The sequence below is a fragment of the Ictidomys tridecemlineatus genome, chromosome 3 (genome assembly GCF_052094955.1).
Source record: "Ictidomys tridecemlineatus isolate mIctTri1 chromosome 3, mIctTri1.hap1, whole genome shotgun sequence".
Classification (NCBI taxonomy): Eukaryota; Metazoa; Chordata; class Mammalia; order Rodentia; family Sciuridae; genus Ictidomys; species Ictidomys tridecemlineatus.
The window spans coordinates 22007990-22034227 of NC_135479.1; the positions used below are offsets into that span (position 1 = coordinate 22007990).

General features: G+C 44.3%; 2 protein-coding genes and 1 non-coding gene across 9 annotated transcripts in view; all 3 read left to right on the plus strand.

Moving 5' to 3' along the window:
* The window catches only part of Top2a (DNA topoisomerase II alpha), a 323275-nt gene that overhangs the window by 286214 nt on the left and 10823 nt on the right, over positions 1 to 26238 (plus strand). The window lies entirely within an intron of this gene.
* The window catches only part of Med24 (mediator complex subunit 24), a 34864-nt gene that overhangs the window by 2170 nt on the left and 6456 nt on the right, over positions 1 to 26238 (plus strand). The window contains exons 1-19 of one of the 7 annotated variants that reach the window (XM_078042055.1): positions 8207 to 8292; positions 8852 to 9018; positions 9104 to 9186; positions 17131 to 17169; positions 17576 to 17649; positions 17999 to 18231; positions 18367 to 18423; positions 19786 to 19897; positions 20036 to 20186; positions 20456 to 20569; positions 21101 to 21148; positions 21575 to 21657; positions 21923 to 22009; positions 22588 to 22699; positions 23812 to 23954; positions 24400 to 24437; positions 24965 to 25047; positions 25735 to 25913; positions 26031 to 26130. In XM_078042055.1, coding sequence (XP_077898181.1) covers positions 8889 to 9018; positions 9104 to 9186; positions 17131 to 17169; positions 17576 to 17649; positions 17999 to 18231; positions 18367 to 18423; positions 19786 to 19897; positions 20036 to 20186; positions 20456 to 20569; positions 21101 to 21148; positions 21575 to 21657; positions 21923 to 22009; positions 22588 to 22699; positions 23812 to 23954; positions 24400 to 24437; positions 24965 to 25047; positions 25735 to 25913; positions 26031 to 26130 — 1866 coding nt within the window. In that variant the 5' untranslated portion in view covers positions 8207 to 8292; positions 8852 to 8888. The other 6 variants (XM_040268813.2, XM_013356999.4, XM_021724198.3 and 3 more) reach the window with 6 other exon arrangements.
* On the plus strand, positions 24663 to 24766 carry LOC120884682 (small nucleolar RNA SNORD124). Its single transcript, XR_005727102.1, has one exon. It is a non-coding gene; the product is annotated as a small nucleolar RNA SNORD124 (small nucleolar RNA).

The following is a 26238-nucleotide window of genomic DNA, read 5'->3' on the forward strand; positions in this document are numbered from 1 at the left end:
AGCGAACATTCAACAGCTGCAGTGTGGGGCCGAAGGCTGCAGTGTGAAGTCAGTGCAGTGTGCAGTGTAGGTGCTTCAAGGGTGGCTGCCTGCCAATTGATGCCACCTCATCAGTGATCAGGTTTGACTGAAACCCTGGGGAGCAAGGCTGCAGTGTGCATGCTCTGTCCTGCATGAAAATAGTTCCTCGGGTCCAGGCTGCCCTGGGAGTTGGGAGATAACTTGGGTGCATGAGATACACATTTATATTTTGCCTGGACCAGGTAAAAATAGGAGGCAACAGAGAGGCCCAGCAGTCATCTAGATTAGGGCAGGGGTGAGGAATCCAGAAGGGGAAGATGAAGGTGCTATTGTTTTTGTTTCCCTTCTTTTTTCTCTCTCTCCACCACATCTGTCTTTGATGCAGTGTCCTAAAAATACTGGGCGGGAGAGACTTTCTGAAATCCTAGATGCCCTCCTCCCCAAAGAAATACTAAAGCCAGGGCTAAAAAAATGAAATGCCTCAAGATCTACCTCCCTCCAGCCCCTGCTAGGGACAGAGTGGGGTAACTTGAACCCTTCCCATCTTCTCCTGACCTCTCCCTTTTTCCTGATTTCCCAATAGGGTCTGGTAACAGACCTGGCAAGGGCAAAATGCCTCCAGAACAGGTGTCTCACCAGACGCCCAGATCCAACCCAAGTCTGGGCTTATAGCCCCTGTCCCTGTGTTGCATCCTCCTCTTCCCACCCGGTCACCCTGCCCACCTGTTTCCTGAAGCTTCTAGCTCTTCTCAGATTCAGATTCAGTTCATCCCCAGCTCCTGTTCCCTTCTTGGTATGAAACCCCTCACCTAGACCATCCCCTCCCATCCCTGATACTCTGTTTCAGGGCACGCCCAGCTCCTATGGGGAGAGCCAGAGGGTGGGATATGAATGTGAATGGTTAGGGACCCTCCAAGGGGGATAAATCTGACGGTCCCCCTCCCCTCCACTCCAGCTTAGATTTTGGTTGCCAAGGAGGCAGCAGGAACAGACTGTTCTCTGGGCTCTAGTAGGAGCCGCCATGCCCAGGCCCCTCCCTCTCTCTTTTGCTTCTCTCCCTCCCTTCCTCCCAGACTGTTGCTAGGAAGCACCCCAAGATTTCTTGAGGATCTAACCCCTCTCAGCCAGAGGACCCAGATATCTTTCTGAAGAGATTCCTCCTTTCTTTCTGAAGAGCATCCTTCACCTCTGCCAAGAAGCATCATACATCTTTGACACTTTGGGAAAACAGGGGACAAGCCTCTGCCAGCTAGCCCTGGAGCTAACTCTGTGGCCTGAACCTTAATAATTTCCCTTCCCTATCTCATTATTTATTTGTTTATTTGGTGCTGGGGATGAACCCAGGGCCACACTCACACTAAACATGATCTCTACCATTGAACTACACTACCAGTGCCCCTACTGCATCTTGACCTCCTGGACTTTGGGTAATGTCAACAAGTAATAAGTGTCCAGCAGACACCCCTTCACTCTGTAGACACAGCCCCTCTTATTAGGGGTGATCTGGAAAACTGAGGAAACTATGGTACCACCAGCTAAGAGAACATAAAACTTGGATGCTTTTCCCCTTTAATGATCTCCTAATCAAGAATAAATGAGGCTTGGATAAAAGAAGAAGGAGAAGGAGAAGGAGAAGGAGAGATGAAAATGGAGAAGGAAATTAAGTTTGGGGGCAGCTGGGCATGAAGGCACATACCTGTAATCCCAGTGATTTGCAGAGGCTGAGGCAGGAGGATTGAAAGTTCAAAGCCAGCCTCAGCAACTTAGTGAGGCCCTAAGTACTTTAACAAGACCCTGTCTCAAAATTTAAAAAAAAAAAAAAGAATAAATAAGAAAGGTTGGGGATGTGGCTCAGTTGTAAAGCACCCTGGGTTTACTTGCCAGCACCAAAACAAATATACAACAACAACAAAAGAGTAAAATAGCCACTTATTTCTCTCCTATCACCTTTGTCTCATTAAACACCCTAGCTATGAATCATCAAAGAGGGAGTCAGGGGAAGGATCACATCTGGTGGAGCATTGCTTTTGGTAGTAGAAGCAAGAAATGGAAAAAGAAGCAGGCATCTGTCTTTTAGGGATTCTCCTACCTTTATTTTTAAATTTGACACTTTTTTTTTTATTCCAGTAATGGGAGCTGACTCAGGGCTTCAAGAATACTAGGCAAGTGCTTTACTACTGAACTACATCCTCAGTCCTTTTTATTTTTTATTTCCAAACAGGGTCTTATTAAGTGTCTTTCATGCACTTATCCTGCCTCAGCCTCCTTAGGTAGCTGGGATTACAGGTGTACACCACTGTGACCAGTGACCAGTCTTTCTTTCTTTCTTTTTTTTTTGGGGGGGGCCCGGGCAGGGAGTATTGAGGATTGAACTCAGGGGCACTCAACCACTGAGCCATATCTCCAGCCCTGTTTTGTATTTTATTTAGAGACAGGGTCTCACTGAATTGCTTAGTGTCTCGCCATTGCTGAAGCTGGCTTTGAATTTGCAATCCTCCTGCCTCAGCCTCTGGAGCTGCTGGGGGATTACAGGCATGTACCACTGTGCCCAGCAATTTTTTTAAAAATTTGTGTCAGATATTATATCCCCCAATTGTTTCCAGTCTCTGGTTTCATTTCCCCACAGAACCCCCTCAACTTACCTTTGTCAGGAGAGCACCGGGTGTGATGGCGCATGCCTGTAATCCTAGCATCTTGGGAGGCTGAGGCAAGAGGATCACAAGTTCAAAGCCAGCCTCAGCAATTTAACAAGGCCCTAAGCAATCCTGTCTCAAAATTATATATATATATATATATATATATATACATATATATATATATATATATATATATATATATATAGAGAGAGAGAGAGAGAGAGAGAGAGAGAGAGGGAGAGAGAGCGAGCGCTGGAGATATAGCTCAGTGGTTAACCTCTTGGGTTCAACACTTGGTACCAAAAAAAAAAAAAAAAAAAAAAGGAAAGCAGAGAAGAGAAGAGGGAGCAGTCTCCTTTACCATCAGAATTGGGGCTTACTATTCTGAAGTCGTGCCTTTCCAGTTAGTGGAGAGGATGGGACACTCCTGTATGGAGGTATAAAATAGACTCCAAAGGCAGTGGTACGTTCTTGTAATCCCAGCTATTCTGAGGCCGAGGCAGAAAGATTGCAAGTTTGGGACCAGTCTCAGCAGTTTACTGAGAGCTTGACTCAAAATAAAAAATAAAAAGGGCTGGCAATGTGGGATTGGGCTGGCTCAGAGGTAGAGTGCGCTCGCCTAGTATGCATGAGGCACTGGGTTCAATCCTCAGCACCACATGAAAATAAAATGAACCTTGTGTCCATCCACCTATAACTAAAATAATAATAATAATATTTAAAAAAGGGCTGGTGATGTGGCTCAGTGGCAGAACACCCTGGGGTTCAATTCACAGTACAAGGGGGAAAAAGTGTCGAATGAATAAAGGTAGAAGAAACCCTGAAAGACAGCCAGGAAAAGTAGAGTGGCTCTCAGGGCAGGTGCAATACACAGGAAATGCAGGCTGGTCTCCCTTCCCTGATACTGTCCGGCTTCAGAATCACCTTTCTTTCCTGCTGTGCGGGGAGTGTGGTTCAAATTCTGCCTTTCTTGAAACAGTGTGAAGACAGAGATAGGGATCTGAGAGTCCAAGGGCTGTCCTTGGGGCTTTGCTTGAGGTTATAGACATTTCACAGGCCTCTTATCTGTGATTTCTTCCTCCAGATAAATAGAAAGCAGGGATTTTTTTTTCTTCTTAATACTAGGGATTGAACTGAGGGATGCTTAACCACAGATCCCCAGCCCCAACCCATTTTATCTTTTATCTCTATCTTTTGAGACAGGATCTCACCAAATTGCTTCGGGCCTTGCAAAATTGTTGAGACTGACCTTGAACTTGTGATTCTCCTACCTCAGCCTCCCAAATCTCTGGGATTACCGGTGTGAGCCACCACACCTGGTGAAAGCAGGGGTTTTGATTTGGGAACTGGTAGGGAGAGGAAACAGCTTTGGAGCCATCCTCGTGGGAGTGTATGGTAACAACTCTCTTTTCCCATTCACCTGCGGCTCAGAGTTGGGGGACCCAGGAAAGCTTCCAGAGGAAATTGTTCTACCTTGGGGACAGGAATGACTCAATTTCCTTCTGGAGCGAAAGGAAGCTATAAAGCTCTGTTTCTTATATGCTTACTGATAATTTCAGTGTTTGGGGGTCTAGACTCTTGCCTCTTTTCCTCAATAGCCGAGATAAAGAATGTCCCCTTCCCCTTGAGAACTCAAAAGCCTATTTCTCCCAGCCTCTTACCAGATCCTGGCTTAGCTGCTTTCTTGCCACCATTTTGTGTGTGTGTGTGGTGCATGTGAGGCAAGCACTCTATCAACTGAGCTATATCCCCAGATCTTTTGATGCCAGTGATGCCATTCTTTATTATTATTATTATTATTAATTTTAGTTGTACATGGACACAATACATTCATTTTATTTATTTTTATGTGGTGTTGAGAATCAAACTCAGTCTCCCACACATGCCAGTGGAGAGCACTACCACTGAGCCACAACCTCAGCCCTTGCCACTATTTTTTTATGTTTTTTTTTTTTTTTGAAGTAGTTGAACACAACACCTTTATTTATTTATTTCTATGTGGTGCTGAGGATCGAACCCAGGGCCTTGCATGTACTAGACGAGTACTCTACCGCTGAGCCACAACCCCAGCCTCTTGCCATCATTCTTGATGTTGCCAGGTCACTCTGCCTGTTTGGCTTCTACCTGCCCCTCCCCTCCAGCTAGACCCTTTCCTGTTGGGACCAATCAACAAGGTGAAAATGTTGGGGCTCAGGGGTGGGAGAGCAGAGGTGGGAGCCCAGCCTTGTTGGTGCTGAGAGACAGCCAAGGACAGTGGAAAGTTAGGAGGGGAGTTCAGGTGACACTTCCTTTTATTTTTATTTTTTTTTTAAACTTTTTTTTTTTTTTTTAGAGAGAGAATTCTTTAATATTCATTTTTTAGTTCTTGGCAGACACAACATCTCTGTTTGTATGTGGTGCTGAGGATCGAACCCCAGCCGCACGCATGCCAGGCAAGTGCGCTACCGCTTGAGCCACATCCCAGCCCCCTCAATTTTGCTTTTCTAACACAAAAGCAATACATTAACAGCTTCTCTCCAAGAAGGGCAGTTTGGGCTATGAGGGATGGGATAGTAGCACAGGATCTAGGAATGGCCCAAGGCTGGGGGCTTAGGCTTCTGTAATAAAAAAGGAATAGGAAGTGGGGGCAGGCAAAGGTGGAGTGAGGGTCCTTGGAGAAAAAGGGAAATCAGCTATGTGAGAGACTACAGAGAAATAGGGCTTGTAGTGGTGGCAGGTATGTGTGTTGCGGGGGAGTTTCTAGGGGAACCTGGAGGTAAAGCATGAGGAGTATGGGTTCTCCCTCCTTCATGCTTTTAATACTTTAGCTACAGATATTTGACAACTGTCTTGTATAAACACTCTTCTCTAGTAGTGTCACTTGGGAAGGCACAAAGGGAACAGAATGGAGGGGAATGTGGGTGAGTAGAGTGGGGAAGGCCATAGGCAGTATCAATCTTAGAGGGACATGCTGTGGCCCTCCTGCCCTTTGGACAGTATTCCTATCTTCCCATTTAGACCATGCTCCAGAAAACCAGGATCATGTTATTATCTGCCCACATAGCTACAAGGTTACTTTCAGAGCTTGAGTGGGATGCTCTTCTGGAATCATCAAGATTTTCCTTCATGGGCTGGGGATGTGGCTCAAGCGGTAGCGCGCTCGCCTGGCATGCGTGCGGCCCGGGTTCGATCCTCAGCACCACATACCAACAAAGATGTTGTGTCCGCCGAGAACTAAAAAGAATAAATATTAAAAATTCTCTCTCTATCTCTCTCTCTCTCCTCTCTCACTCTCTCTTTAAAAAAAAAAAAAAAAAAAAAAAGATTTTCCTTCAAAAGGTGACCTAGGAGGAGCCAGTTGTGGTGGTGTACATCTGTAATTCCATTTATACGGTTATGTTTTTTTTTTTTTTTTTTTTTTTTTTATGCTTGGGATTGAATCCAGGGCCTTGTGCATGTGAGGTAAGCACTCTACCAACTGAACTACATCCCCAGCCCTCCTCTTACTTGGGAGGCTAGGATAGGAGGACTGTGAGTTAGAGGTCAGCCTGGGCTACATAGTCAAAATCTGTCTGAGAGAGAGAGAGAGAGAGAGAGAGAGAGAGAGAGAGAGAGAGAGAGACACTAGACTCATGGGTTGGGATATCATGCTCTTCAGAACATGGGTTTGGGGGCTAAAAATGAGGAATGACAGAACATTGGTGGCGGGCCTCCATGTTATTCTTGTAGCTGGTTGTTCATAGAACAGGAAAGGCATGGGGACTTTGAGAAGGGACGCTCAGACATCCCTACCAGAGATGGATAACATTTGGTTTTGGGTTTCCCACTGGAGGGAAACAAGCAAAAGCTGTGGACATAATAGACTACAATATGGTTTTTAGGAATAAAGAGGGTTTTAAAAATGAACTTCAAAAAGCTCTAGATTTTTAGGGAAAAATTTGAAGATAGTAGAGGGTCTCCATATACTTGGAGGTCTTTTTCTTTTACTTTCTGTGCTATGAATGGAACCCAAGGCTTTATGCAAGTTTTTACCACTGGCCTCCACACCGGCTTCCAATTTTTCTTTTATTAATATCCTGATATTAGTATGTTACAGTTATAACCTTTAATTAAATTCCATACTTTATCAGATTTCTTTAGTTTTTTTTTTTTCTTCCTTTTCTTTTTTCAGTACTGGAGATTGAACCCCGGACCTCAAACATGCTAGGCAAGCACTCTACCACTGAGTTACAAGCCAATCATTTTTTTGGGGGTAGTTACCAGGGAATGAACTCAGGGTCACTCAACCACTGAGCCACATCCCAGCCCTATTTTGTATTTTATTTATTTATTTATTTTTTTTTTAAAGAGAGAGAGAGAGACAGAGAGAGAGAGAGAGAGAGAGCCCTACCGCTTGAGCCACATCCCCAGCCCCGTATTTTGTATTTTATTTAGAGACAGAGCCTCACTGAGCTGCTTTGCGCCTTGCCATTGCTGAGGCTGGCTTTGAATTTGTGATCCTCCTGCCTCAGCCTCTGCAGCCTCTGGATTACAGGTGTGGCCACCGCGCCTGGCACAACCCAAGCATTTATATTTATATTTTTAAAGTTTTTTTGAGAGAGAATTTTTTTATATTTATTTTTTAGTTTTCGCCAGACACAACATCTGCTGAGGATCGTACCTGGGTCACACGCATGCCAGGGGAACGTGCTACTGCTTGAGCCACATCCCCAGCCCTATGTTTTAAAATTTTTAATTGTAGATGGACACAATACCTTTATTTTATTTATTTTTTAATGTGGTACTGAGGATCAAACCCAGTGCCACACACATGCTAGGCAAGTGCTCCACCCCTGAGTCACAATCACTGCCCCTATTTTTTTTTTTAATATTTATTTTTTAGTTCTCGGCGGACACAACATCTTTGTTGGTATGTGGTGCTGAGGATCGAACCTGGGCCGCACGCATGCCAGGCGAGCGCGTTACCGCTTGAGCCACATCCCCAGCCCTGTCCTTATATTTTCAATCCTCCTATCTTGGCCTCCCAAGTCACCGGACTTAGAGGCATGTGCCACCGTGCCCAGTAAGATTTTCTTTAATATTCTTTTTCTGTCCCAGGATCTCATTCACGGTACCACATTACCTCATCACGTCTCCCTAGGTCCTTTTGGACAGTTTCTTAGACTTTACTTGGTTTGGTGATCTTAACCTGCATGCAAGCAGTATGCATAGCCTGGAGATTCTGGGAGAACTGTCAGATTTTAGAGTGAGGTAGTGATGTGTGCAACTAACTACGCCTCAGTGTCACTTCTGAAATACAGGTGTAGAAATGAGAACTCTGGTGGTGCCAGGGCTTTGGAGTGAGTGGGTGAATAGGGCAAAGCCAGAAAAGAACGTGTTACTGAGCATAACATGCTTGCAGTGCCTACTAACTAGGCAGAATGCAGTTGAGGGTCTGGTAGACAGTGACGTCATTGGACAACGCCTGGTTGCTTGCCTAGCCTCTGAATCTCTTGATGCCTCAGCTCCTTGATGTTGTCCTTTGAAGGAGAGAAAGGCCCACTAGATTAATTCCGTAGTTTTCCCGCTAGTTTAGACATACGCGACCCCGGTCGAACGAACTACAATTTCCAGAAGACACTGCGGCGGGAGCCTGTCACTTGCTGCATTCTCATTGGTTAGTATCTGGTATCCCCAGCCAATAGAAAACGAGTTCCTTCATAGGTGCCAAAATGGCGTTGCCTAAGATCTAGAACTCGATTGTATGGTAGGCTTAAATTTGGGGTGGTAGTGGATGAAATGGAAGTGGGGAATTATAATTTCAGGAGAAGATGGGGAAAAGAGGGCTGTCAGGATTTGGGGTGGTATGGATGAGGGACACAGCGAGAGCTAAGGGCGTAATGAGACAACCGGAGCTCGGTTAACCCCTTCATGCCCTCTGTTAGTTTTTGTGTCAGCCCCTTTGACACTCTCTTTTTATTTTTCCATATTTTTTACTGGTGCATTATAGTTATACATAACGTGACACCTTCTTTTAGTGCCCCAGTTTAAGGGAGGATGGTTCAGGAGGGGAGATCTTGACAGGATCTCTGCCTTGCACCCTTTCTCTTTATTTTCCGTCCGGTTCTTATGACTTGCTTTATTTTCCCGAATCTCCTTTCTGTTTAACTCTACCTTCCCTGTTCTTGCCTTCAGCACCTCATCCCTTCTCTCTTTCCATTTCTTTTACCTCAAAGCTGGCGACTGTCGGCCTCGCCTCCTCAGAGTGAAGTCATGAAGGTGGTGAACCTGAAGCAAGCAATTTTGCAAGCCTGGAAGGAGCGATGGAGTGACTACCAATGGGCAATCAACATGAAGAAATTCTTTCCCAAAGGAGCCACCTGGGACATTCTCAACCTGGCAGGTCTCAAGTGAAGCGGGTAGGATGGATGGGAGGAATAAACCCCCAAGAGCAACCACTCAGTTTTACTTTGTTATTTCCCTTGCAGAAGCACTTTTGGAGCAGGCCATGATTGGACCTTCCCCTAATCCTCTCATCCTGTCTTATCTGAAGTATGCCATTAGTTCCCAGGTAAACTGCCCCCATCCCCCAAAGAGTGAGGGTTTTAGAGGTAAAACACTTGGAATGCAGTTGTCAGTTTACACTTTTTAAGTGAATTTGAATAGAGCACTTTCTGAACTGCACTTTTCTTGTAAACATAATAGCCCATTTATCTTGATGAATATTACATTCAGTTTACCAATAAGTGTTTACCAATGCTGCCAGGCATGGTGGCACAAGCCTGTAATCCCAGCTGCTCAGGAGGCTGAGGAAGGAGATCTGGAGTTCAAGGTGAACCTTAACAATGTAGCCAGACCCTAAGCAATTTAGGACCCTGTCCCAAAATAAAAAGAGCTGGGGATGTAGCTCAGTGGTTCAATCCTAGTACCCCCCGACCCCGGGGGAAAAAAAAAAGTGTTTGCAAATGCTTAAAAAAAAAAAAGTGTTTGCAAATGCTTAAAAAAAAAAGTGTTTGTAAATGCTTATATTTGCCAGACAGTGCTAACTCCTGGGGACATAACTATAAACAAGAGCTGATCTCAGTACATAAGGAATGTAGTGGGTAAAACAGATGTTTAATCAATCACAGGATATATTTATGATAAAGAGTATAGGTACTATGGGAGTACACAGAAGGGGTACCAATTTCAGTCTGAACAATCAGGGAAGGCTTTCTGGAAGAAGTGATGTTGAAGCCATTTTAAACTATTCAGGCTTAAGACCTGAATGTTTTGTAAGAACCAGGCAGATTGATGAAAGTGTATAAAGCAAAGAGAAAAATGTGTGCAAGGTCTGGGAGACAGAAATCACATGGTGTTTGTTTTTTTTTTTTAATATTTTTTTAGTTGTAGATGGACACAGTATCTTTATTTATTTATATTTATGTGTTGCTGAGTTTTGAACCTAGCGCCTCATGCATGCAAGGCAAGTGACCTACCACTGAGCTATAACCCCAGTCCCCTCATGGTATTTTTAAGAACTGAAAATAATTTGGTATGGCCAGGGCAGCATTTTTGCTTTCAGGACTCCTTTGTTTTCTTAAAAATTATTATTATTTTTTAAATTTTTGTTTTAGTTACAGATTGACACAATATCTTTGTTTTTTTATTTTTATGTGGTCCTGAGGTTTGAATCCAGTGCCTCACATGAGCAAGGCAAGTGCTCTGCCACTGAGCCACAACCCCCGCTCTCAAAAATTATGACTCTCACAAACCTTTTGTTTATGTGCATCATATCTATTCATATTATCTGATAAATATTTCTTATGTTTCTCAGTTTTTAATTTATGAATTCACTTAAAAGTAAAAAAAAATTACGTATTTTCCCCCATTACATACTAACATAAATAACATTATGGTGAATAATAACCATATTTTTCAAAACAAAAAATATTAGTAAGGAAAAGGCACTGTTGCCACATGGAGGCACGCCTGGAATTCCAGTGACTCTTAGAAAGCTTAGGTAGGAAGACTGCAAGTTTGGGCCAGCCTCAGTTATTTAGCAAGACCCTATCTCAATAAAAAATTCAAAGGTCTGGGAATATAGCTCAGTGGTAGAACACTCCCGGGTGCAATCCCCAGTACTATCGGAAAAAAAGAAAAGAAAGAAAAATAAAATGGCATTGTTTTACTTTTTTGCAAATGTAATGTGTAGGTTAAATAGACATGTGAATTCTCAAAACTGCTTCTGAATTCAATTTTTTTTGGTGGTACTGCAGATTAAACACAGGTACACTTTATCACTGGCTGCGTCCCCAGCCATTTTTATTTTATTTTGAGATAGGAGCTCACTAAGTTCCTGAGGCTGGCCTAGAATTTGCCATTCTCCTGCCTTAGTTTCTTGAGTTGCTAAGATTATAGGTGTGTGCCATAATACCTGGATCTACATTCAATTGTCATAATAGGCTATTTTGCTTAAAGCATCTGAAAAAAATCTGATTTTACACATTAGATTTTTTTTTCTCTTTTTTTTTATGAGAGAGGAGAGAGGGAGAGAGAGAGAATTTTTAATATTTATTATTTTTAGTTCTCAGCGGACACAACATCTTTGTTGGTATGTGGTGCTGAGGATCAAACCCGGGCCGCACGCATGAGCCACATCCCCAGCCCTACACATTAGATGTTTAATTTGAAAAGAAAAAATATTAATAAGTTTAAAGATAACTGAGGAGACTGGGGTTGTGGCTCAGCAGTGGAGTGCTCACCTAGCATGTGCGAGGCACTGGGTTTGATCCTCAGTACCACATAAAAATAAATAAAGGTGTTGTGTCCAAATACAACTAAAAAATTTTTACAAATTAAATGTATATATATATGTATATTTTAAAAATAATAAAGATAACTGGATGTTTTTCTTTGATACTGTACTAAAATTTGACAAGTAATCTGAAGCCCTATCAAAGAAGATTTTACACACTATTAACATTAGAATTCATTGATCTCTCTCTCTTGCACTTCAAGTAGATCTTTTATCCAGGTATGATTTTTGCAAATCACAGATTTGTCATTTGGAAAATATCATATAGATACTCCAATATTGACACATTTAATTAGTGGTAGAGTGCTTGCCTGACATGCATGAGGCACTGGGTTTGATCCTCAGCACCACATAGAAACAAAATGGAGGTATCGTGTCCATCGACAGCTAAAAATATAATAATATAAAATAAATTTTAAAAAAAAGGTCTGGGGGGCTGGGGATATAGCTCAGTTGGTAGAGTGCTTGCCTCACATGCACAAGGCCCTGGGTTCAATCCCCAGCACCATGGGGGAAAAAAAAGAGGCAGGGCTCAGGATGTGACTCAATGGTTGAGTACTTCTGAGTTCAATCTGTGGTACTGAAAAAAAAAAAAAAAAAAGCCAAGGGAGGAGCTGGAGGAGGAAGAGCTGTTGGCTAGCATCAATCCCAAGTACTGCAAAGGAAAAAAAGAAAAAGAGAAGGCAAGGGAAAGGTAGATCGATAAACAAGGAAGTTGATTAGAACAGATCCAGTGGGTTTAACAGCAAGAGTTAGTTAATGACTTTAACGAGAAGGCACTGGGTTTGATCCTCAGCACCACATAGAAACAAAATAAAGGTATTGTGGTCAGAACAGAAGTGATTGGAGTGAGTTGAAGAGCACACGGAAGAGGGTGGGTAGAGACAGTGAGTAGCTAAGTGGAAATGTGGGGTCTGCGGGAAGCTCTTTCAAAAGTAGACGAATCTTGAGATGTGTAAACAGTGATGAGAAAGGCAAGAAGGAGAAAGAGGCTGAAGAGAGTAAGAAATAAATATACATGAAAGACCTTCATGACCTGTCAAGTGCTATGCAAAATCAGTAATTCCTTCTTCCTTCAGAGTCAAGAGGCTCTTTGGTCCAGTGTTGTGCCTGGAGAGGGCACTTAGGAGTAGTTGGGGTGTTGAATATGAAGAAGAGCAGAGAGGATTAGAGAGCAGCTGCAAGGTCAGGCTGGGCGAGCCACGTGTCCAGATGGCCATGCCACTGTCCTCCAGCCTCGGGGGTTTGTGGTGGTTCAGAGCTAGCATGTTGATGGAATTAATGAGACTGGAATAGGTTAAGTCCTGCTGTGTGAAAGTTTACCACATAGAAAGTGTTTTCAGGTCTCTGGAGCAGTGTTTTATTAATATACTTAACAAAAATTTGATGAACCTACAGAATTCACAATTTGAATACCATAAATTAATTTTGTCTAACAACATTCCTCAAAACATGCAGAATTGGGAGTTTCTTTCCTTGTAGTGTGGGGTCTTTTTTACTGGGAACAGCCAGCTCCACCTAGAGGTTGGTATCCAACAAAGTTCAGTTCTTTGCCAAGCTCTTGCTATGGGGACATCAGTTGTAAATAAACAAACACTAGCCTGGAAGGTTATGGTCATTCTGCCCAGGCAGGCTCCCAGCTTCCTGATCACTGTCAGACACTAGCTTTGGCTTCACAGTATGTCCTGCTGATGGTAATTCTGAACACTGATTGTATTTAAGCCCTCTCTGTGTTTTGCTCCTGTTCAAGAATTCTAGTTAAAGATGTCTGAACAGAGAGCAGTCTGTTTAGGTGATGGATGATTTTTGTATGTGGAGGGAAAATACATACTCAGGTCATTGAAGCTGATGTAGCTTTCTTCTCAAATCTTTGGAGGCTTCTTCTCCTTAAGCAGAGACAGACATCCCAGGAAGTGGGTGATTATTCTGGTAGTTTCTATCATTGCATTCTGCTTTTTAATTTTTTTTTTTTTAATTTTTGTGCTAGGGATTGCACTTACCCACTGAGCCAAATCCCCTGGTTTTTTATTTTTTTTATTTTTTTTATTTTGAGATGAACTTGTTCCAAGGCTGACCTGGAACTTGTGATCCTCCTACCTCAGCCTTCTGAGTCACATGGGTTATAGGTATGCACACCAGATTATAATTATTTTTTAAACATCTGACAACTTGAGAGATTTTATGTATAGACTAAATTTATTCAGTATAAATTCTTCATCTCAGGCTGGGGTTGTGGCTCAGTGGCAGAGCACTTGCCTAGCATGTGTGAGGCTCTGGGTTTGATTCTTAGCACCATGTATCAATAAATAAATTAAAGGTCCATTGACAACTGAAAAAATATATTAAAAAATTTTCATCTCAATTTTTTTGAGCTGGAGATTGAACCCATGGCTTTGTGTATACTAGGTAAAGTATTCAATAAATGAATTATACCCCTAGCCCCAAGGATAAATTATTTCTTCTGAACTGGGTATCTTTCATCTTATGGTGATGAATAGGTTTTACTTTTTTTTTTTAATTTTTAAATTTGTTTTAATTAGTTATACTTCGATATATCATACATAGATGGGATATAATTTCTTATTTTTCTGAGTATACATATTGTAGAATCACATTGGTCATACAGTCACATACATATATAAAGTAATAATGTCTGTTTCATTCTACTATCTTCCTTATGCTAACATCTCCTGCCTTCCCCTGAATAGGTTTTACTAACAAATTTATTTTAAGATAATTTTTTTTCAGAATGTAGCTAATTAATTAATAGAATTCAACTTTTTTTTTTTTTTAAATATTTATTTTTTAGTTCTCAGCGGATTCAACATCTTTGTTTGCATGTGGGGCCGCACACATGCCGGGCGAGCGCGCTACCGCTTGAGCCACATCCCCAGCCCAGAATTCAACTTTTTTTTTTTTTGAAAATATTTTTTAGTTGTAAATGGATCTTTTATTTTATTTATTTATTTACATGTGGTGCTGAGGTTCGAACCCAGGGCCTCACACATGCCAGTTAAGTGCTCTACCACTGAGCCACAACTCCAGAATCTAGAATTCAACTTTTTTTTTTTAAGCTGTAGTTGGACACAATATCTTTATTTTATTTATTTATTTTTATGTGGTGCTGAGGATTGAACCCAGGGCCTCACACATGTTAGGCGAGTGCTCTACCACTAAGCCACAATCCCAGCCCTAAAATTCAACTATTTAAAGTAATGAAAACTTTGCTAGGAGCAGGCCCAGTGCTAGGTGCTGGAGAAACAGATATAAATTCAATACTCTTCCCAGGTCTTCAGGGAACTTTCTGTTCAGGTAGAATTTCCCAAAATGTATTTTGGAAATACTAGGTAAATGAGATCCTTTGGTCAAAAAAAATCTGAAGAATTTTGCTTGTTTTATCTCCAGCCATCTTAGAGATTCTCATTGTATATGAATATATTATAGTTCTGAGAAGTCCTACAATAAAGAAAGCTCTATGTAAGCTGGCTGTGGTGGCGCACACCTATAATCCTAGCAACACAGGGGGCTGAAGCCAATTTTGGCAATTTAGACCCTGTCTCAAAAGTGGTAGGGCTATAGCTCAGTGGAATAGCATTTGCCTAGCATGCACAAGGCTCAGTACTACAAAAAGAAAAGGAAAGAAAAAAGAAAACTGTATATATGTTTAATCAAGGATTCCCAAATTTATATTACTCAGAAGCTATGTATTAGCCGTGTGTGATGGTGTATGCCTGTAGTCCCAGCAGCTTGGGAGGCTGAGACAGAAGGATTGTGAGTTTAAAGCCAGCCTCAGCAACTGTTTGAGGCACTAAACAACTCAGTGAGACCCTGTCTCTAAATAAAAATATGAAAAAGGGCTGGGGATGAGGCTCAATGGTTAAGCCCCCCTGGGTTCAATCCCTATTACCAAAAAAAAAAAAAAAAAAAGAAAAGAAAGAAAGAAAGAAAAAAAAAAGAGCCTTGTGTTTGTGTAATATTTGAGTTTTTTTGGGGGGAGGGATCAAACTCCATGCCTGAGGATTATAGGCATGTAATCCCGAGCCGCTGGGATTATAGGCATACGCCACTTCACCTAGCCAAAGATCCATTTTAATTTATTCTATAAATATCAAGATTGTAGTAGTCAACTAGGCTTAGTAGTGCATGCCTGTAATCTCAAAGGTTTGGGAAGCTGAGGCATAAGCATCACAAATTCAAAGCTAGCTTCATTAACTTAGCAAGGACCTAAGCAACTCAGTGAGTGAGACTCTGTCTCAAATTTAAATAGATAATTAAATAAACAAATAAAGGATGGGGATGTGACTCAGTGGTTAAGTGCTCCTGGGTTCAATCCTTGGTACTAAAACAAACAAAAAAACAGATTGAGGTAATCATTGAATAAGAGTGTCCTTATCTTCAAGGAGCTCCTTGATTGTGGGGGCAGCATGTGTAATGATGGTTGTAAGGGAATTACTTGGAACATAGAGGAAAAATTTCAACTTTGGAAGCTCACTCCATATTTCAAAGTGCAGGTAGCCCTTGTTCATCATAGATGTTTTTTTCTGTTTAGTTTCTGCCCAAATAAGATTACTCTTTCCTTTTTTCCTTCTTCCTCTCTCTTTCCCACTCCTCCTCCTCCTTTTTTTTTTTTTTTTTTTAGTGGTGCTGGAGATTGAACCTAGGGCCTCATTTATGCTAGGCAAGCATTCTACCACTGAGCTGTACCCTCAACCAAGATCACATTTTTTTTTCCCCCCAGTACCAGGGATTGAATCCAGAGTCTCTACCACTGAGCTTTGCTCTCAGCCCTTTTTATTTTATTTTGAGACAAGGTCTCACTAAGTTGCTGAAGCTAGCCTCAAACTTGATATCTTTCTGCCTAAGCCTCCTAGGTCACTAGGAGTAAAGGTATGCACCACCACACCCGGCTCAAATTATTCTTCATGATAGAAGTTATAGGAACAGGGCTGGGGGCGTTGTAGCCCAGTGGTAGATGTATGCTTAGTATACACCAGGTTCTGAGTTCAATTCCCAGCCCCCAAAAAATAAAAAAAAGAAGTTATAGGAATAAAATAATAATAGCCTTCACTTTTACTGGTTCTTTTCCTTTTTCTTTTCTTTTTTTTTTTTTGTGTGTGTGTGGTGCTAGGATCAAACCCAGGGCCTTGTGCATGCAAGGCAAGCACTCTACCAACTGAGCTATATCCCTAGCCCTTGATGGTTCTTTTACTCACTGGTAGTCAGTTAAACCTTGCTTATATGGACAAGTAGCATGTGAACATGAAATATAGCACCTTTGGGTACCCCCAAACTTATCTCTTTTTTGTAGCAGGGATTAAACTCAGGGGCACTCAACCACCAAGCCACATCCCCAGCCCTTTTTTATATTTTACTAGAGACAAGGTCTTGCTGAGTTGCTCGGGGCCTCGACAAGTTGCTGAAGCTATGTTCAATCTTGGAATCCACCTGCCTCAGCCTCTCGAGTCGCTGGGATTACAGGCATGCGACTACACCTGGCCTTAAACTCATTTCAGTGGGCTCATGTTGATAGTATCATTTGCATTGAGTCTGACAGAAGCAGAAATAGGGCAATGTATGGCATTGTTATATATTGTTTAATGGGTTGAGGAGGCCTCTTGAAGGGGTCAGAGTCTCAGAGCTTCAGTAACATTAAGCATCATTGTTCCTTTTGAGTAGGAGACTAGTAATCTGAATATTTTTTTTCTTCTTTCCCTCTAGATGGTGTCCTACTCTTCTGTTCTCACAGCTATCAGTAAGGTATGAACATAACCACTCACCAGTCAGGTAGGGTACAGGGGCCAGAGAGCTATGATAGTGCCAGCAAGGCCCACCTCATATGACTTGTGAAGCTGGATGCTGCCCTTACCATCAGAAAAGGAGGTCCTGGGAAGTGGGGGCTAGCAAGTAGAAGCCATCTATCTATTTATTTATTTATTGTGGTGCTGGGGATTGAGCCAAGGGCCTTGTGCATGCTAGACAAGCACTCAACTGAGCTATATCCCCAGCTCTAGAAGCCAATTTTTAATATGAGAAGGCTGTTGAATCTGAAACCTGAGATTGGAGGAAAGAAAAGCAGGGGTCCTACTTGTGCCACCTGTTCTATGTGTGAGATCCAGGGGTTGGCTGGGGCATTCTTGAACCTCTCTATTGTTTTTTTCCATAGTTTGATGACTTTTCCCGAGACCTGTGTATTCAGGCTTTGCTGGATATCATGGACATGTTTTGTGACCGACTGAGGTAAGGGCTGGGTGACGAGATTCTCACCCAGCATTCTCTCAAGGTATAGGAGAAGCTCCTAGCATATAGTCTGAGATCAACTTTGTGGATTCCCACATTTTTTCTACCCACCTGCCCATCCCCATGTTTTCTATTTATTCCCTTAAGTTGAAATGCCTCTTTACTTGGAATAGCTCATTTGAAATCCTGTCTGGTGGAAGGCAGCCGAGTTCGGTGTCTTCCCTAGGACTTTGCTAGCTTTCCAACTCTCTTCCCTAGTAGGGGAGTGCCAGAGTTCTCTGGGGAACATTGGTGTGGGTCAGATTTCAGCCTCTGGATCAGAGACAGATTTCACATCCTTTCCTGGTAGCTGTCACGGCAAAGCAGAGGAGTGCATTGGGCTGTGCCGAGCCCTTCTCAGCGCCCTCCACTGGCTGCTGCGCTGCACCGCGGCCTCTGCAGAGCGGCTCCAGGAAGGAGTGGAAGCCGGCACTCCAGCCACTGGGGAGAAGCAGCTTGCCATGTGCCTGCAGCGCCTGGAGAATACCCTCAGCAGCACCAAGAATCGGGCCCTGCTGCACATCGCCAAACTAGAGGAGGCCTGTATGTCCCCTGATTACCTGTGCCACTATTCTTGTAGCTGTTCCTTTTAATTGAGAGGGGAGAGGCAGGATGCCATCCCACTTCTTTCCAGGAGGATCTGAAACCATCCCACTTCCTTTTTTCTCTCCCCATAAGCATTGCATACATCCCAGGGACTTGGGCAGGGTGGCACCCGAGCCAATCAACCAACAGGTATTTACTGAGCATTGTCTTCTGCCCAGCACTGTGCCAGGTGCTGGGGGAGGGGGGAGGGGGGCTCCCAAAGGAGCATGTGGCAGGGTCCCTGCCCTCAACAAGCTTACACACTAGTGGGAAGCAAGACTAGTACATCGTATGTGCAAAGAAAATTAGAGGACAAGACAACTATACCGTCTGTTCTTGTTTGTTTCCATATTACTCATCTTCTGGAAGCAAACAACTCTTGAATTTGAGTATGACCTGAAATGTCCCTTTAAACTCGGTGCCTATCAGGCCTGTGTACCATCCATCTCTTCACTCAAGTTCAGATGCTAAAATATTGGAACTTTCCAGAGTCTGAGAACAGGAAGATCTGTGGGAGGGAAGCCTTCCATCATCCCTGAGGGGTCTTGAGGCCATAGTCTTGCTTAGACTGTGGTGGCTCAGGACCACCTAAGGAGCTTTTGTCTTCTGTTAAGTGCTAGAGTGGGTGACACCCAGTGTCCTGGGTTGGAGAGCTTAGTCTATTTATTACTTCTCTAAATATGTTTTATTGTCTGGGAATGCAAAGTCCAGAAAGAGAATCTGTGTCAAAATAGGCTATGCTGACAGTTTCTTGCCTACTTTGAACGTGTGATAAATGTTTATTGCTGGAAAGTGAATGAATATTTATTTTTAATGGATCTCAGGTCTTGTCTTCTCCCCCCCCACCCCCCCCCCCACGCTACATGATAGTCAATGGGCTGGTTGGTGCCATTATTCATCATTGGACCTTCTGGAATTGTAACCAGGATAAATGACTTATAACTAAGTGATAAATATGCAGTGCAGGCATTTAGGAGAGAGATGGGTGGGTTAGACCAGTTGGGCAGGTTATTAAGGGAACAGAGCCATGAAGGATGTATAACTGAGGCATTTCAGAAGGGGGGAGCCCTCATCATCCAGCCCAGATGAAGGGTGGGTAGTGTGTAGGATTCCAGCTTGCCCAGAGTGGAGGTGATGGCCACTACAAGGCTTGCCTTTTGAATTGGCTGCTTCTGACCCAATTTGTGGTCACTTCCGTCTTTGTGCTGCTGAACTCTAGCCTCCCTCACTTCTCTCTCTCACTGCCTACATGTGCCTGCCAGTCAGTGAAGTCAGTTGTGTAGCCCCTGGAAGTCAGACCCTCGGGAATGGTTTTAAGGGGCTCTGGCCTTTGATGCTCACTCCCTTCTAGTGCATGCTGCCCTTATGGCCCAGACCTCCGTGTTGTCCTCAGGGAAAGCCTCCCTATGCGGTTTCCTGGGCCCAGGGAGTGCCACGATTGAGGAGATTGGGGCCAGGCTCTGTTTCTCCTTTGTTTCCCATCATGGCTCTGCACTTCTTTCTCTCTGCCAGCCTCCTGGACTGCCATTGAGCATTCGCTCTTGAAGCTTGGGGAGATCCTGGCCAATCTCAGCAACCCCCAGCTCCGGAGCCAGGCTGAACAGTGTGGCACACTTATTAGGAGGTACCCAGCTTCCAGGGTGAAGGTGGTGAAGGGAGAGAGAGGAAATGCCCTGGGGTGTCAAGGGAAGATGTGGTACCCAGTCTGTCCTCTTGCTCTTACCTTCAGTCCCCAACACTGCCCTGTGTCTGTTCTCCTCAGCATCCCCACTATGCTATCTGTGCACTCAGAGCAGCTGCACAAGACTGGCTTTCCCACTGTGCACGCGGTGGTCTTGCTCGAGGGCACCATGAACCTGACTGGTGAGACGCAGCCCCTGGTGGAGCAGCTGATGATGGTGAAGCGCATGCAGGTGGGAGGGGCCGAGTGGCTCTCCTTTCTCTAAGGGGGGCTGGCCATTTGGGGAAGGAGGGAGGATTCTTCTGGTACTTCTTGGGAGGAATAGGTTTTCTTTTGGTCCCTGATACTAAGTGGATGCTCTGATACTAAGTGGATGACAGTCCTGTCATTTAATATTAGGTCCCTAGTCCTAATGTTGACCCAACCTGGTCCCCAGAACCTGCAGAAGGATGAAGGGGTACAGGGCACTCTCTTATACTCCACCCTTGGATCTTCCTATAGCATATCCCCACCCCGCTTTTTGTCCTGGAGATCTGGAAAGCCTGCTTTGTGGGGCTTATTGAGTCTCCTGAGGGCACGGAGGAGCTCAAGTGGACGGCTTTCACCTACCTCAAGGTACCTGGGACATGCGAGCAACAGAGAGCCCGTCTAGGGATAGTTCTTAGGAGAAGCAGTGAAATGCTGGACATGTGCCTTCTGCTGGCATCAGACCCAGCCTGCTAAGTCCCCAGCACAAGTTCCAATTGATTATTTCCTCTGAAAGTCTTTTTAGCCCACTTGACAGGGCTCTGTTGTTTCCTGCCACAAGGTGCTGTTTAGTTTGTCATTGGTCATGTTGGTGCAGGGCAGCTGAGGGAGTCAGAGAAAGTGGTCCTGGTCCCCCTTGAAGCTTGGGTTCCACTTTTGCAAATGTTATTTTTTTGTTGAATCAGCATAAGTGAGAGGTCACCAGGTCTTTTTGGGTGAGGGGAATCAGGTGTTTGGGTGCCCATGGACTTTAAGATTGGTCTTTAATAAGAATGCTTTCATTTCCAGGACAGTAATGTTCCTGTTACTGTGTCCAGGGCAGGGAATGGGGGGCCTTCAGTGGCGGGTGAAAGAGAAAAGAAATTGAAATTCCTGTTTTTCCTCCTCCTCACTCCCTAGATTCCACAGGTTTTGGTGAAGTTGAAGAAATACTGTCATGGGGACAAGGTGAGTTGGAGAAATGAGATGGCAGGATGGGAGCAGCTAAGGGTATTTCTTCCCTTGAGAAACAAGGGCAAGAAGAGGGTCCCGCAGACCCTGGCTGAGCAGCAGAGTATGTGTGCCAGGAGGGAGGCTAGAATCCCATGGATGTGCTTGAGCACCTGGGAGCATCCCTGGATGCACTCCTGGGCTCCTGATAGGACACATCTCAGTTCGGACCCTCCACAGGCAAGGTTGCCCATGATGGTTGGGCAAGAGTGGACACGTGGGAGCAGTGATGCCTCCAACATTTCCCCACCCAGCTGCTGGGACATAGTGGTGGGTGCAGCCTATTTGAGGCTCACCCAGCATGGTATCCTTGTGAGTCTACACCATAGGCTTCAGGAGGCATGGAGGACCCAAAATCCAGGGGAAGTTGCTGACTCTTTGCAGGACTTCACTGAGGATGTCAACTGTGCTTTTGAGTTCCTGCTGAAGCTCACACCCTTGCTGGACAAAGCTGACCAGCGCTGCAAGTATGAACTCCCCTACTTACCTCTATGCTACTAGAAGATGTCTGGGCCCTTCCCCTGCTCTTTATGTCAGAAGAATTTCAAGAGATCCTGTCTCCTTGTTGGTGACACAATGTTGTCAAGTATTCACAGTCATTCTGCCTGCCTTCAGGCACTCCAAATTGTCTTCATCCTGAAGGAGGGAGGAGACAGGGCAGGAACCCATTGTTCCCATTCCTCAAAAGCCCTAGCTCTGTGCCCACTTTCCTCATCCTGTTTTCCCTCACAGCTGTGACTGTACAAACTTCCTCCTCCAAGAATGTAACAAGCAGGGCCTTCTGTCTGAAGCTAATTTCGCCAACCTTGTAGCCAAGCGGTAAGTGCAAGTCCATTTGGGCTGCCTCAAGAGCCCTGTGACATCCCTCTGTCATGTCAGACTGCCTGCTGGTACCTTTCCCTCTTCTGTTTGAACTCTGGGTTGCAAGTGACTGGCACCATACCTTGTAACACAGGAAACCAGAGGGGAAAGGAGATGCTGACTTCAGACCGGAGTTTTACACTATTCTTTGCTGCTCTTTAACTCACCCTCTTTTGTGACCAAAGAAAAAATTCAAATTTTCAAAACAAATCTTAAATTAACTTTCAAAATAAATGTAATGACTCATGACAAATTGAAGTGATTCCAATATCGAACACCCTTTCATAAACTTCATCCCAACGCCAAAGTTTTTTTTTTTTTTTCCCCTTTTGGTGGTGCTGAAAAGAGAACCCAGGACCTTGTGCATACAAGGCAAACACTGTACCACTAAGCTACATCCCAGCCCCCCAGAATTTCTGTATGCTTCCCACCACCTCTGTGCCTCTGCTTCTGGGGTTGGACTAGGGAGTAGGGAGTGTTTGAAGAATTTCTCTTGGTTCCTGTCCCCTTCTCTTGCCAACTGGTTATGGCCATAGCTCAGCAGATCGGGAACATGCACCCCAGCAAAAGTCATCAGAAAATGCCAACATCCAGCCTAATCCCGGGCTCATCCTCCGGGCAGAGCCTACTGTCACAAACATTCTCAAGGTGAGTGCATCCTTTCCTTGCCACCAGGGTCTTCCCTTTCTTTTTTTTGTACCAGGGATTGAACTCAGAGGCACTCTAACACTGAGCCACATCCCCAGCCCTATTTTTGTATTTTATTTAAAGACAGCGTCTCACTGAGTTGCTTAGTGCCTCACTTTTGCTGAGGCTGGCTTTGAACTCACGATCCTCCTGCCTCAGCCTCCTGAGCTGCTGGGATTACAGGCGTGTGCCACTGTGCCCAGCAGTCTTCTTTCTTCCTTCTGGTTTTCCTCTATGTCTAGATAAATAAACAGGGCTCATAGATCTCTCTCATCTGGATTCCAGTCATAGTTACTTTAGAAGCAGAGAAAGGGGGAAGGCAAGGGCAGCTACCACTATAAGCTTCACATGTAGGTGTTTCAGAGATGCCATCTCACAAGGACACAGTAGCCAGGTGTAGTGGTGCAGGCCTGGGATCCCAGTGACTTGGGAGGCTGAGGCAGTAGGATTGCAAGTTCAAGGCCAGTCTCAGCAACTTAGTAGGACCCACTCAAAATAAAAAAAATAGAAGGAGGGGCTGGGGATGTGGCTCAAGCGGTAGTGCACTCGCCTGGCATGCGTGCGGGCCCAGGTTCGATCCTCAGCACCACATACCAACAAAGATGTTGTGTCTGCCAAGAACTAAAAAAATAAATAAATAAATATTAAAAATTCTCTCTCTCTCTTTCTCTCTCTCTCTCTCTCTCTCTCTCTCTCTCTCCCTCTCTCTCTCCCTCTCTCTCTCCTCTCTCACTCTCTCTTTAAAAAAAAAAAAATAGAAGGAAATGAGAAAGTAGCTCATTGGTAAAACAACTCTGGGTTCAATCTCTAGAACTGTGGGGGGACAAAGGACACAATAGCCAAGCTTCCTATTCCCACTACCATCATGACAGTATGGATGAGAGGGGTGGATTATAGAGCAGTGTTTAGATTTTGGGAATGGTTTCCAGGTTGGAGGCAGAACGACAGATTAAATTGCAGAGGTGGTATGCTAGCTATTAGAGATGTGAAGAGAGGAAATATGCCTTGCTGTATCTGGGCGGGGTGGGGATCTTCAATGTTCTTCAGGACTTGACTTCCTCTCCTGTCCCCAGACGATGGATGCAGACCATTCCAAGTCCCCAGAGGGGCTGCTGGGGGTCCTGGGACACATGCTGTCCGGGAAGAGCCTGGACTTGTTGCTGGCTGCTGCTGCTGCCACCGGGAAGCTTAAATCCTTTGCCCGGAAATTCATCAAGTGAGAATGACTGAGCCCTTGACCTTGGAGGGGAGGACATTCTAAAGGGAGGAGGTGGCAGAGTAGGAGTTGGGCACCTGGGTCTGGGTCTCCCTTGAGATGCACAGGCTAGGCCAGAGCAACCCAACCAGAGGCCTCGACAGAGGAGCCAGTTCTCTTGACTCGAAGAGGTCTTTTCCTTTCCCAGTTATTAATAAGGAACTTCATATTTCTGTTGCCTTTTTTAATTTTCCTGGAATTTGACATATAGAAGATTGTTCCATTCAATGAGCTATTCTCTAGGCCTAAAAAATCTTTTAATAATAGAAAAAAATTTTTTTCTGGTATAATGGTGTTCATTTTAAGCTTAGCCTGTAGTTTATATTCTAGTGACTGCCCCTCCAAGCCCTGCGGCCCTCAGTTCCTGGCTGTTGCTTAACTCTTACCCTGTCCATTTCTTCCACAGTTTGAATGAGTTTACCACCCATGGCAGTGGAGAGAGCAGTAAGTCAACTTTGCAAGACCTCAGTGGCAGTAGGGAGGATGCAGAGGGAGGGGCTGCCTTTGCTTCTTCTGGGGCAGCTGGGTTTCCTCCTGAGCTATGACTGACTAAAGCTTTGGGAGCCTTGAGTGAAGGAGATGCTGGGAATGGGATCTTCTAATGCCATCCTTTTGCTTTTCTCCCACCTGTTCCCTTTGTGATTTGTTTGTGTATTGGAGGATACACAAGGATTCCAAGGAAGGGATGATGTTCTAATTGAGACTCAAGAAAAGGATTCTGAGCCTCAGAGCTTTGAAGGAACCATGTGGTCCCTGACCTTCCTTAAGACAAATCCTGGGCTAGTGATGTGGCTCAGTGGGAGAGTGTGTGCCTAGCATGCACAAGACCCTGGGTTCGGTCCCTAGCTCCACTAAAAGAAAAAAAAAAAAAAAAGCAACAACAAAAAGACAAATTCTGTTCTCATGATCCAGACACAGGCCTTGGGTCTTCACCCTGGGCTGAGGGGCTGGCCTTCTTCTCCCTTCCACAGCCAAAACAGCCTCAGTTCGTGCCTTGCTCTTTGATATCTCCTTCCTCATGTTGTGCCATGTGGCCCAGACCTATGGCTCAGAGGTGAGTGAGAGGACTGCAGGTGGGGTTAGGGGATGACAAGTGGGCAGGGCAAAGATGAAGCAACCAATCAATAACTTCCCCTCACCCCGTAAGTCTCCCAAGCCATTATTTTGGGAGTTTTGTTTTTTTGTTTGCCATTGATCAGAATTTTTATTCTGATTCAACTAATTGATGATATAGCTTCTTTAACATTATTTTTGTTAAAACATGGAAAATACCTTTGTATTTTCTTGGGAAAATTCTTTGGACTCTTAAGACCTTAATTTATGTGTGAGGTAGAAGTCTTATTCTGGATTACATTGCATTTTCTTTTTTAAATTTTTATTGGAGCATTGTAATTATTCCTTGTTATGTGGGATTCATTGTTATGTATTCGTACATACACACAGCATAACAATATAATTGGTCAATTTGTTTCACCAAGCCAGTTGGTGTTGCTGCACTCAGAAATCAGGTGCCTATCCCTGGGGGAAGTCAATAGATGCCCCTAGTCATGCCTCACATACTTTAGTGCCACAGCCACACCAACCACTAGGTGGCAGCATAGGCCCTGTCTGCATCCCTTGAGACCAGTTTGCCCCTAGTTCTTCAGGTTGGGAAGGAAATAGCAGGGGGCAGGAAACAGAATTTCAATCCCAGGCTCATCCTCCTCACTTAACTAGGACCTCTCCTTTCACTCTTGCCCAGGTGATTCTGTCAGAGTCAAGCACAGGAGCAGAGGTACCCTTCTTTGAGACCTGGATGCAGACCTGCATGCCAGAGGAGGGCAAGATCCTGAACCCTGACCACCCCTGCTTCCGGCCTGACTCCACCAAAGTGGAATCCTTGGTGGCCCTGCTCAACAACTCCTCAGAGATGAAGCTGGTGTTAGTGATTTGGGTGCCTACTCTAAGGGCAGTGGTGGGACAGAGCCAAGACCCTTTCTCCTAAGCCCTTCCGTTCTCACCTGAGGTGATTTTTCTCCCACTGCCAACCCTTTGTAGGCAGATGAAGTGGCATGAAGCTTGTCTGAGCATTTCGGCTGCCATCTTAGAAATCCTCAATGCCTGGGAGAATGGAGTGCTGGCCTTCGAGTCCATCCAGGTAGCCCCATCTTTCTACCAGTTTTTCTTTTCCCTGAGACCTAGAGTCAGACATTGATAGCTTGTTTTATTTCCTAAGAACAAGAAGATCTTTAATCTGGAGTTTTTG